At 39.1% G+C, this 12,759-nt stretch overlaps 1 protein-coding gene across 1 annotated transcript in view; it reads right to left on the minus strand.

Moving 5' to 3' along the window:
- Positions 1-12,759, minus strand: part of NR6A1 (nuclear receptor subfamily 6 group A member 1) — a 476,601-nt gene that overhangs the window by 20,706 nt on the left and 443,136 nt on the right. The window contains exon 9 of the mRNA XM_030206196.1: positions 2,815-2,936. Within this exon, the coding sequence (XP_030062056.1) occupies positions 2,815-2,936 (122 nt within the window). The remainder of the gene's footprint in view (positions 1-2,814; positions 2,937-12,759) is intronic.

The raw sequence follows: 12,759 nt of genomic DNA on the forward strand, positions 1-12,759 counted from the left end.
AATAATTGGCAGTTAATGGGAGTTAACCAATTGGCACCAATTAGCACTTGTGTGAATGATTGCCCTTAATCGCTATTCTAGAACTTGCGTGTACTGATTCCATTGTGCGCAACTTATGGGGGGTGTGGATGTGGGAGGGGCATGGGTGGGTCAGGAGCATGCTGAAGAGTTAGATGCACAGGTTATAGACTACTAGGAATTACAGGTCTAACTGCTAAGAATTGGGCACGAGCATTGACAATAGCCTTTGACATGGCATAAGTTAGATGCAAATCTGCGGACTTACGTTAGTATTCTATAATGGCAATTCTGCGCAGAACTACAGTTCTGGCGCCTACATTTTGGGGCTCTTTCTTGAGTCTACTCCAAAATGTACACCCATATACAGGTACACCTTCAGAACCCATATATATTTTGGTGGAAGAACATATATGGTACTGGAGATAGTTTTAGGTATCTTGTAACGGCACAGAGGCATCTATTTTGCTTTTGTAACATCATATCAAAATATCCACTAAACACTGCTGAAACAGCAGCTCTCAAGTTCCAAAAATTTTTCAACAATGACTAGAATAATTTATATTGGACTAGATTATATAAATCACGCCTAAAAAATTGGCACCGAAATTAAATTCGCCTAAGCATATTCTATAAAGTACTCATTAATTTAGATGTACTTTATGTTTATTGTTTGAACGTATCAACAAAGCAATACAATGCACAATTGTAAATTGCAGACCACCAATCTCCCTCTGGGTACAATCTTGACAGCACTTCTCAATTTTACAAAGTTGTACAAATATACACTGCATTTAGTATTCTAAGCTTAAATTTCCGCGCGGTATTTAGAATATGCTGAGCACTGCTCCGTGCAACTAAATTTAGTTTCAGGCAGTTACGCCGAGCATAACTCAATATAAATCCTGACGCCTAAATTATGTGCTGGACCAGGCATATTATATAACAATGCACATAGATTATAGAAATGCCCATGACTGCCCATGGCCACATTCTCTTTTCAACTACATGACTTAAAATTTACGTGCACCACATTACACAATACGCTCAGATAGTTCTGCACGTAAATTCTAATTAATGCCAATTAGAGCTGATAATTGGTTAACATCCAGTTATCAACATTGATTAGCTTGTTAACCAATAAGCATATACGCATTGTTATGGGATACAATTTCCACACAGAAATCTCAGCGTGATATATAGAATCCTGAAGATTATGTATAAATTATTCATATATAAATTATTCTAGGAATAAGTGGACCTTCATAGAAAAATGCAGTAACAGCTAGCAACTGACTTCACAAAAATGAACTCCACTTTAGGATGCAATCATCAATCCTTAAAACCTAAGTTATAAAACAAGTCAATAAATCAAATCAACTTAGCTTTTTCACTGATGCCAGTCCCATCGCAGCAGTACTAGGATCTTGAAGAAGTCCAGAGTAATTTTACTCTAAATATGAACTGACATTGAAATTATCTTCAGCTGTTTGTCATGGAGCAAGTATTTTAATAATTTGCTCAGATTTTGAGGACAGATGAAGCGATCCTAAAGTGGAGCTAATTTTGGTAAACTCAACTACCGGTTGCTACTCCATTTTTCTATGAAGGCCCGCTGTTCCTAGAACAATTTACAGAAATCATTGATTATTCTAAGCAATTTTTGTTAAATTTTTGAAAATTGAGAGCTTCTGGTTCAGTAGTATTTCGTAGCTTATTTTGATGATACTGGTATTAAAGCATTGCATCGCCTATTGATTTTTTGGGGCTTCTATAAATGAGGTACTTTCTTTAGAACTTTTGACAGGTACCCTGTTATGAAATTACTCGATAAAGATGGATCTGCATGCTAAACAAATTACCTTCATCAACCAAATGATATTTCAAGTCTTCATTTTTCATCAAGGCTGCGTCATAACTTTTTTATTCACTATGAATAGAGCACCACTATAGAACGGCTTATGAATGCCAGTCTTAAAATATTCACAGTACATAGTACAATACGTATGCTGTTAATGGAGATCTGAAGTTTAGAAAAATATAATCAAAGAGAAAAAATAATACAACTAGGGAACACCATGAAAGACTGCCACTGTCTAATGCTAGCTATAACATCAAATTTCTAGTATCAGGAAATAATCTAATAAAAAAAAAGTCATAGTCACACTCGTGCACTGAATGCAAGCACACATTTATCTCTGAATGTCAACAGCTTTAGATAGCATGTGCCCAGAGCTCGGTGTATAGTTTGCTAGAACAGCTGGTAATCAGTCACATAATCCCCACTGAGGAAAGGATTCATCAGCTAGTTTGCTCTTCATATTTGGGTGCTTTAAAACTAGGTGTATGTTTTAAAATGACGCATGGGCTGTCCTTGGAGGTATATGTTTAAAAGGCATTAAAAAGTGATTAAATAAAGTGAGTCTTCGTTCACTCAGAATTGCTTTGTTAGAATGTGTGAAAAATAATATGCCTCAGATGGCTTCTGGTAACAACCTTCCATTTTAAATGCAGACTAATACTTTAGTGTCAAAGATTGACAGACTAAAATGGTGACTTTATTTATTTATTTATTTATTTTCAATCATTGCTTGCTCACACCTAACAGTTACTGTGAGGGTCTCACTGGTTCTGCTCCATAGTGAGTTTTTAGAAGTTCGCAAAAGTGCTCCCAAAACCTTCCTCCAACATATCCCCGGACTAAATGTCATATAATGGAGAAACAAACTCAATAAACTTGTATGATAATAAAATGTTTAGTAGATCAGGTATTTGACCTATATGTTTTACACTTACCTTGATTTAGAAAGTTAATGGCTTTCATACATGCATACTCTTCATTGCTGACCTTCAACTGGTTGAATTTGCGATAGAGGTAGATCAAGCGTTCCATCACTTCCATCCCCTCTTCACTAAATCTGAAAGATACACAGGTACATGGGTGAGTCTGCATCAACCACTAGGTTCACATGTATAGCATCAACACCCCCCCAGTCCAAACACATACTGCTGCATAAAGACACCCTTCAAGACATGCCCACATGACAAGAGTTATAAGAACATAAGAATCGCCATAATGGGTCAGACCAATCTAGCCCAGTATCCTGCTTCCAGCAGTGGCCAATTCAGGTCACAAGTATCTGACAGAATCCCAAATAGTAGCAAGATTCATGCTACTGATCCCAGGGACAAGCAATGGCTTTCCCCATGACTATGGACTTTTCCTCCAGGAACTTGTCTAAACCTTTTTTAAACCCAGATATACTAACAGCTGATACCACATCCTCTGGCAACAAGTTCCACAGTTTAACTATTCAATGAGGTTAAGGTATTTCCTCCTGTTCATTTTAAAAGTAGCAATCACAAATACAAGCTAAAACACTGACAGTTCTAACACAATACTTATAATCAATAATTAATAAATTTATTATAACAGCTGTTACAAATATTATGAATAAAAGTAGTTTAAGTATTATGTTAGAACTGTCAGTTCTACAGCTTGTATTTGCTATTTTAGTACAAACGTTTTCTGAAGCTCGTGCAGTTTAACATTTTAAAAGTAGACCATGTAACTTCTTTGAGTGTCCCCTAGTCTTTGTACTTTTCGAAAGAGTAAAAAAAAATCCCAAAACGATTTACGTTTACCCATTCTACACCACTCAGGATTTTGTTGACCTCTATCATATCCCCTCTTCAGTCGTCTCTTTTCTTTTTTTTTTAATATTTATTTATACTTTCAAATTATACATCTTATCAAAGCAGCATATAGAAATAAGAAATACTCAAAACAAAAACATTATTTTCTTGAGGCAAATACTTGTCTCAATTAAAGGAAATAAAATAATTCATTATCGACCTCCATATTGGAAATACTTAAATGAAACCAAGATACAAATTATCATATACAGTAATTAATAATCAGACTATTACATACTCCGGATACATTCTCAATCTATCATACAGTGTCCCATATGAGTTCCTAAACTTTCACGTTTACATTCTCAGTTTCTTTAGAACTCAAAAAATCCTCGAGTTGTTTTGGATCGAAAAATTGGTAGTTATTTTGTTGATAAATAAAACGACAAATACAAGGAAATTTAAGGCTAAACGTTGCCCCAAGATTTAAAGTTCTTTTACGGAGTGCCAAAAAGGCCGTATGTGTACGTTGAGTCTCTCTTGCGAGATCTGGAAAAATTCTAACTTTAGAGCCAAAAAATATCGAGTCTAAGTGCTTAAAGAATCTATCTCAAGTGCATATGTTACCACTGCTGTTGTCCTTTGGGTAACCACTTCTAAAGAAGACTCTAAAAAAGACATCAGGTTCATTCCTCCACCCGTAACACCGTGGTTACTTCCAGGTTTAGGTGATATTAAAGTCTGGCAATAAATTACCCTTGTTATGTGTGGTAGAGACTCACCCGGCATCTCTAGGACTTCCATCAAATATTTTTTAACCATATCAATCACAGAAATAATTGGAGATCTGGGGAAGTTGATAAGCCGCAAATTAAGTCTTCTCTGCTGATTCTCAAGATATTCCATTATCCGTTTAACAAAATTACTATCCTTAATTGTGGCTTTATTCAAATGCTCCAACTTCTGAATTTTATCTTCAAGCAATTTAGTTTCAGACAGCTGTTGGGCATTAATTTGCTTGAGTCAATAAGGCTTCTGATAGAATTTCTCCAGCATTTTTTAACAATACTGAATGTAGCGAAGAATGCATCGAGAAAGTTAAGTCCCATAGTGAATCCATAGTCACTACAGCAGGTTTTACAACTCCTACATTCAGCTCAGGAAGAGGGGCGTTGGAGATCTGTTTTAAGCCATCTCTCATAACTGAGGAGAAATTTTTGTTAAATCTCTGTCCTACCAGGTCTCCCTCGTAACCACTGCGTTCGGTTGGGCTCCCTTCCTCGGGGGTCCTCTCCATTCCAGGCTTAGGGCCCTCCAAGTCACAAACCGCTCGCTCTCTTCCTGGTTGGGGAGGTGCCGCATGGGCGTCAGGGCTAAGAGAAGCCCCGTCTACAACTGCTGACTGAGTTGATAGAAGCCTGTCTGATAGCTGGAGAAAATGTCGCCCAGGGTCCCAGCGTTACTCCAAAACTTTCAAGCTTCATCTGCCTCGAGACGGGGGTTTCGGTAGGGGTAACAGGAGCCTCCCTCTCCACTTCCCCATGACAAGGGAATTCGGACTCCTCTCTCGGTTCTGTGAAAGAAAGTCTCTGAGCTCGTCTGGGGTAACGTCTCAATACGGCGCCATCTTGGTTCCCAGCCATCTCTTTTCTAAGCTGAAGGTTCCTAACCTCGTAAGCCTTTCTTCATATGAGAGAAGTTCCATCACCTTTCTAATTCTGCTATATCTTTTTTTAAGATACAGCGACCAGAACTGCACACAATACTCAAGGTATGGTCACACCATGGAGCGATACAGAGGCATCATAATATACTTTGTCTTATTTTCTATCCACTTCCTAATAATTCCTATCATTCTGTTTGCTTTTTTGGCCGCTGCTACATACTGGGCAGATTTCAGCGTATTTTCTATGATGACACCTAGATCTTTTTCTTAGGTGCTGACTCCTAAGGTGGACCTTAGTATCAAGTAACTATGATTTGGATATTCTTCCCAATATGCATCACTTTGTATTTGTCCACATTAAATTTCATCTGCCATTTGGATGCCCAGGTTTTCAACTTCCTAAGGTCTTCCTACTACTACTACTACTATTAAACATTTCTAAAGCGCTACTAGACTTAAGCAGCGCTGTACAAATTAACATGAAAAGACAGTCCCTGCTCAACAGAGCTTACAATCTAAATTAGACAGACGAACAGACAGCTAGGGGTGGGGAAATTGCAGTGGTAGGGGTGATAAGTGAGGGTGTTGAGTAAGAGAGTCATGGTTAGGAGTCGAAAGCAGTAGCAATTTTTCACATTCCACATGCATTCTAACAAATCTGAATAGTTTTGTGTCATCTGCAAATTTAATCACCTCACTTGTCGTTCCAAATTTCCACATAATGGGGGAGGTTCTATATATGGTGCCTAAAAAAAAATTGGCGCTGAAATCAGTGCCAAGTATATTCTATAATTGGTGCCTAGATTTAGGAGCCGATTATAGAATACGCTTAGTTGATATTTCAGTGCCTAAATATACATGCATCAATTTACAACAAAAATGTGGCGTAAATCCCAGTGAATAGGTTTAGGTGCACTGGGGCACATTCTATATCTAGGCGCATAAATTTTGGAATGCCCACGAACCACCCATTTCCACACCCATAACAATGCCCGTTTTTACCTGCATGTTAGAAGTTCAGCACATATCGCTACAGAATACACTTAGTGACTTGTATGCGTAAATTCTAATCAGTGCCAATTCGTACTCATTATTGCTAATTAAGCTTGTTGAGTTACACACATTGTTATAGAATCTCTAGGTGCACTATATAGAATTTTATTTATTTTTGTTACATTTGTACCCCACGCTTTCCCACTCGTGGCAGGCTCAATGTGGCAGGCAATGGAGGGTTAAGTGACTTGCCCAGAGTCACAAGGAGCTGCCTGTGCCGGGAATCGAACTCAGTTCCTCAGTTCCCCAGGACCAAAGTCCACCACCCTAACCACTAGGCCACTCCTCCACTTAGAATCTCTAGGTGCACTATATATAATCCGGAGGAATGTGTTAAATAGCACCGGTCCTAGTACAGATCCCTGTGGCACTCCACTATTCATCCTCCTCCACTAAGAATTAGCCATTTAACCCTACCCTCTGTTTTCTATCCATCACCCAATTCCTAATCCACAACAGAACACTGCCTCCTATCCCATGACTTTTTAATTTTCTCAGGAGTCTCTCATAAGCGACTTCCCAATTCAAACGCTTTCTGAAAATCTAGGTACACTACATCAACTGGCTCATCTTTATCCACATGTTTATTCACACATTTAAAGAAATGAAGCAAATTGCTGAAGCAAGACTTCCCTTGGCTGAATCCATGTTGTCTCTGTTCCATTAAACCATGTTTGTCTATGTGTTCAGTGATTTTATTCTTTATAATAATTTCCACTGTTTTGCCTGGCACTGATGACAGGTTTGCCAGTCTGTAATTTTCCAGATCCCTTTTTAAAAATAGGCATTACACTGGCCACCCTCTAATCTTCAGGTACTACAGTCAATTTTAACAACAGGATACAGGTCACTAACAGCAGACCTACAATTTCATATTTCAGCTTTTTCAGTATTCTCAGGTGTAAACCATCCAGTCCAGGTGATTTACTACTCTTTAATTTGTTGATTTGGCCTGTTTCATCAGCAGGGCTTTCCCCACAAAGAACAGGCTCTGAATCTGTAGTGATATCTTGCAGGTATAACCCAATAAAAGAACCCACCCACCCCCTTTACCAATTCTAACCAGGAGGCACAGATTGGTTTGCTAAAAATAGGTTTAGTAAATATATTCTAAAGTTTTCTATTTGAGTTATTTTTGTCTCATTAGTTGGATTAGATTTATTTGAAATTTTACCTCTCATTTTTTTCTCACAACAGGGAGATTTTCCCATTTCTATAGCATGACTTAAAATATACATATATTTGTAACAACTAAAAGTTGGACTACAGTTAGCACCAAATACCTTGTAAATTAAACTTATGTTTGTAACATTCACAATATCAGAATCATAAATATTTATTTCCATTACATTTGTATTAGTGAGTGGGTGCCTTGGATTTCTACAAGCAATGGACTAACCTTAGACATGTAATGAATGCATGAGAAAAATTTGATCAACGCATGATCGACCCTGCAATAAGACAGTGGCATACATATTGTCACTCTTGTGTCTACCCTCCTGGAAGACATTTTTAACAAACTGACTGAAATTAACCTTATTTACATTGCAGGAGTAGCTCCATGTTTGTTACTGATTGGTAAAAATCATATACGTTTGTGCTAAATGTACACTGGACAACTTATTTTCGTTCAAACGTTTGTCTTGTACTTTACAAGGTATGTGACAACAGCATTTGAATGTGGTAACGTATTGTTATTGCCTTTTATTCAATACATTTCTGTACATTTATTGGGATTTATTAACCGCCTTTATGAAGAGATTCACCTAAGGTGGTGTACAGCAGGTACAGTTTAACATTAAAAAATTTGGTTAATGTCTTTTGACTTAAACAATGCAAAATAATCATTGTTATGAGGCATGGAGGGGCATGTTCGATATGACGTCTAAATCTGATTTTGGACATTTTGTAAAAAATATTCAAAAATCCGGTAGTGAACATGGCCATTTTCAAACCACAAAAATGTCCAACTTTTTGTTTCAAAAATGTTCATTTGCTAGATGTTTTTGTGCTTAGTGCGTCTGTCTGTTAGGACCACTTTTGATTAAAAAAAAAAATCCAAGGAAAAAACACACAAAAACAAGTCATTGGGATGTATTGGGAGGGCCAGAATTCTTAGCTGACTAGCCATACAGACATCCCAGCAGAGCAGTGGGGCACCTTAGGATCCACAAAAGGATCCAGATACACATCTAACCGTTACCCCCTTAAAGATGTGCCCACACTACTGCGGCTTTGTAATAGGACCCCTTAGTTATTAAAACAAGTCAAACCAAAAAGTCTTAATTTTGGTCCTAGATGTTTTTATTTTGTTCCATTATTGCAGAAAAACATCTCTTTCTTGGTGCCCAAAACATGCCCCAACATGTCCCCTTGCAATTTGGACGAACTGTGGAGCAAAGTGTCTAAAATCTGGATGTTGAAAATCACAAACACATCCTTCTTCCACCCTGATGGTTTTTGTTTTGAAAATGTGCCCCAAAATGTACAGTTTCTCTTTTTTCCATTCACCATGTGTGGGTGTGTATTGGGGGAGGTGGGGGGGAGGGAGCGTATATGTAGCTCTGTATACAGATACATACATAGACACACATATAGGCAAATATATATACATATATATTTTGGAACCAATTTTTACAGCTAATTCCAGAGTTAAAACAGTGTTTTGCCCACAGAGTTCTACTATCGGAAAATTACCCATGCATTTGGCAAAGGGAGCGTGGTCAGGCAGGGATCACAACACCACATGAAGTTTTTCTGTTTTCAGAAAAAGGAGATGCCAAGTTTCTTTAAGTACGTTTCCCTTTGGCAACTTTGAAAGTGAAAGTATGCAACTTTGAAAATGTGTGCAAAGACTGTAGACTATGAGAATTGTTCTCATAGGGTATTTAGTTATTAATTATTTTTGTGATTATATATTTTTCAATTGGTGCAAGCTGATTATATATGAATATACATACATATGCATGATTCAGAAATATACGTTCTAATTCTGTTGTAAACATAAAGTGATACTTGCCAGAATGTATCACATATACATAGGCACAATATTAAGAATATTTTCAAAGAGATACCTTATGTTTATGCATCATGGTTCAAAGTTACATACAAGAAATGTATGCCAATGTACCACCTGTAACTTCTTAAACAAGTATAACTATTCCACAAAGCACCCCCTCCCCCAAATCTTCCCCATAGTACCTACTGCCCTTAATTTTCCCCTCAAGTTTGTGTCATCACCTGGACACTTGCTGCTCCCTTCACATTAGTTTTGTAAGCCTACCCCAGCTTCCTTATGCCAGCTGAGAACATCCCTTGTAGGGGAGGATGGTTAGACTTTGAAAACCAGTGCTAGGTGTGGGAGTTTAGGTGAATATAAGTTTACAGTTAAATGTGGGAGATAAATACTGTGCAAGACCTAATCTTTTCAGTTATTTCACTGCAGACTCTTCACACAATGCACTGAAGAAGGATTTTATTGGTTTCTAAGTTAACTCATGTTTAAATTAGAAGGTGCAAAGTGGTAAGAGAAGCCAAGAGATAGATAAGCAGCAGAAGCAAAAGCAAATAAGTTCTGTGCAACAGATCTAAGATTGTATCTGGAGCACTGTGGCCTTAGAAAAGGTGTCGTTAAGAGCAACTCTGATGAGCTGCCTCTTAATCATTAAACAAGTGGGTCCAAGGTGGTTGGGTATTGTGCAGTTCCTCCAATACATACATCAGAACTACAAAAAAACTGGCAGGGCTGAAGATTGGTTTGTTTGGCCCCTCCAACTAAACAGGTCATCCGCTGACCTTGGATACTTTTGCTAAACCCAGGATGCAGTTTTTATCAAGATGTGAAACCATAGGACAAAACCTCTGTATAACATAAATAGTTTTAGTTTTCTGAGCGAACCAAGTAATATAGTAGTAAACTCAGATCAGTACCTGAATGTAATTTGTCGAGCTATCAGTGAAGTGGTATGAACTAAATATAAATAAGATAAAAAAATATTTTAGGTGTAAAACTTTTATCCTTTGCCAATCCCAAAAGACTTTTACCATTGATGACTGATTTCAACTCTGCTAAACAAGGTTTAATATGGAAGCTAGAACCTTAAAACCAATTAAATTCATGAATGTTCTTACATTTTTGCCTCATTTAACACCACCTACTTGACCCTGACTTTTCACTCAACATGTCCTCCACGAAAATGCATTCATCCTTTTTGGATAAAATGGCCCTTCTAAAGCAGTTATGCTGATTACTATTGAGTGCATGCCCTTCCCCTGAAGAACAGATTACAGACTGGTATGATAAAATCCAAAGAACTGAGGGCCAGATGCACTAAACTTAACGAGCCATTAACGAGCAAGTAGTAAACCGTGGCATGCACTAACAGGCAGATGATCAAAAGCCCCGCGCTGTTCCAAACAGTGCTGTAAACTAACGCTGGAACAGCGCGAGGCTTTACCGCACCGATGATCAGAGATAATGCATGCAAATTTAAGCAGCACAATTATCTCTGATCATGGGGTAGAAATGCGGGCGAATTGTGCCGAGCATGCGCTCAGCACAATCCTCCTGCACTTGTTTGACAGGTCTGGGCTGTCAAAATCCCAAACCTGTCAAACACAGGGGCTGGAGGTCCATGGGACCACCAGGCCCTGACTACCCCTGCCCCGAGCAACGGGGGCTGGAGGTCCGGCGGACCTCTGGTCCCCCTCCCCGACGATCCCAACCCCCAGGTTCAGGGAGGACTGGAGATCTAGTGGGTCTCCAGCCCCCCCAAACCCCCAGAAAAAGACTCCCTGGTGGTCCGGCAGCCGCCGCCGCTGCCGGTCAATCCCTCCCTCCCAGTGAGCGACAGGGGTGGGCGGACCTCCAGCCCACCCCATCTCCACGAGTTGTCTGCCACCGAATCCCTGGTAAAAATAACCCCCTCCCGGCCTCCCTACCTTAGGAGGAAGGACGCAGCCTGCCTCCCTCCTCTTCCTTCGACGCCGCAAAATGGCGGCGCCCAGCCCAGTGCATCCTGGGATGTGCTGGGCAGGGCTACACACATATAAGGGAGAAACAATTGGCTCAGAGACTTCCAGGGCGAAGGATGTCCAAAAAGGCCGTTTTTATTATTGCGGGGGGTGGGGGGGAGGACGTCCAGAAAGGGCGTCTTTTTGGATGGGCCATCCTCAACTGCACTCTCCAGCTAGGATCGAGCCACATCGGAGCCTTCCTGCAGCAGGCCGTGGAGGGGGTGAGCAGCGCGGCGTCTTCCTTTCCCGGGCGGCACAGGGATGACCACAGGCATAGCGAAAGTGCCATAGTTTTTTTTTTTTTTAATTTTGAAGTCCCTCACGAGGACTTGGGACATGCAGCTTGTTCTTTTTTTTTTTTTTTTTTACATGGGTGTTAGGTGCTTTTTGGACTATTTGGCATGATCAGAGCAGCCAGCATAACGCTTGGCTGCTCTACGCATGCTCGACTGGCTGACTAGTTACCGATGGAATAGAGAATGCAAGTGAGCTACAACGAGCAGCTCATTTGCATTCCTTTTCCTTGATGCATGCCCGTTCCTTACCGATTCGCTAAGGGAATCGGTAAGGGAAGGGCTTTAATGATTTTTTAGTGCATCTTGGCCTAAGTTTAAAGATTTTGTTTTTGATATTTCAAGTGCTTGGGTGGGTTCTTGATATTCTGGGTGATAAGGGAGTTGGGCTTCCTTTTACCTGCAAGGACTGATGGTAAAATATGTGCCTAATCATTCTTTGCACTCAGGATATTTTGTTGATGTTGATTCTTTACGTCAAAGATGCTAGATTTATGGAGTTTACTATTTATGTGTGGTTCTAATTGTATATGTTAAAACAGATATGTAAGCAGCAATTTCTTAATAAAGAAATAAAAGCAGTAGTACACATCCACAGCTTGGGGCTATATGCTTTATTGAAACAGGACTGTTCCCCATTCTGCACTTACATAAAATTATCACTACTGACTACTGCTCATGTCTAAAATTAAATTCTTGACCCTCAAAGCTGAACTAAGTCCATTTCATGTAAGGGTCACATTTAGATAACTGTGTTAATACTATGCAACTGTCAAATTCAGGTGAGACTCTACCACTCACTTACAAAAACTCAGATTCATTATTGTCAGAATCGCTAACCATTAGCAAATCTTGTGAAATAGAATCACAAAACCCCCTGTGATGTAGCCAGGAAATTTTAACTGCAATTTCCAAGCTCAAAAGAGGTAATTTACAAGACTATTTTTAATGGAATGGTCTATCAATCCCTGCATTGGTGAAATTCTTTGCCTTTATTTATACGTCAGATATCTTGTTATTTGCCTTTTAGAAATGTTCTCAAAACATATCTCTTTGAGCTTATTTTTTTATATACAT

This window comes from Microcaecilia unicolor, chromosome 6 (assembly GCF_901765095.1).
Source record: "Microcaecilia unicolor chromosome 6, aMicUni1.1, whole genome shotgun sequence".
Lineage (NCBI taxonomy): Eukaryota > Metazoa > Chordata > Amphibia > Gymnophiona > Siphonopidae > Microcaecilia > Microcaecilia unicolor.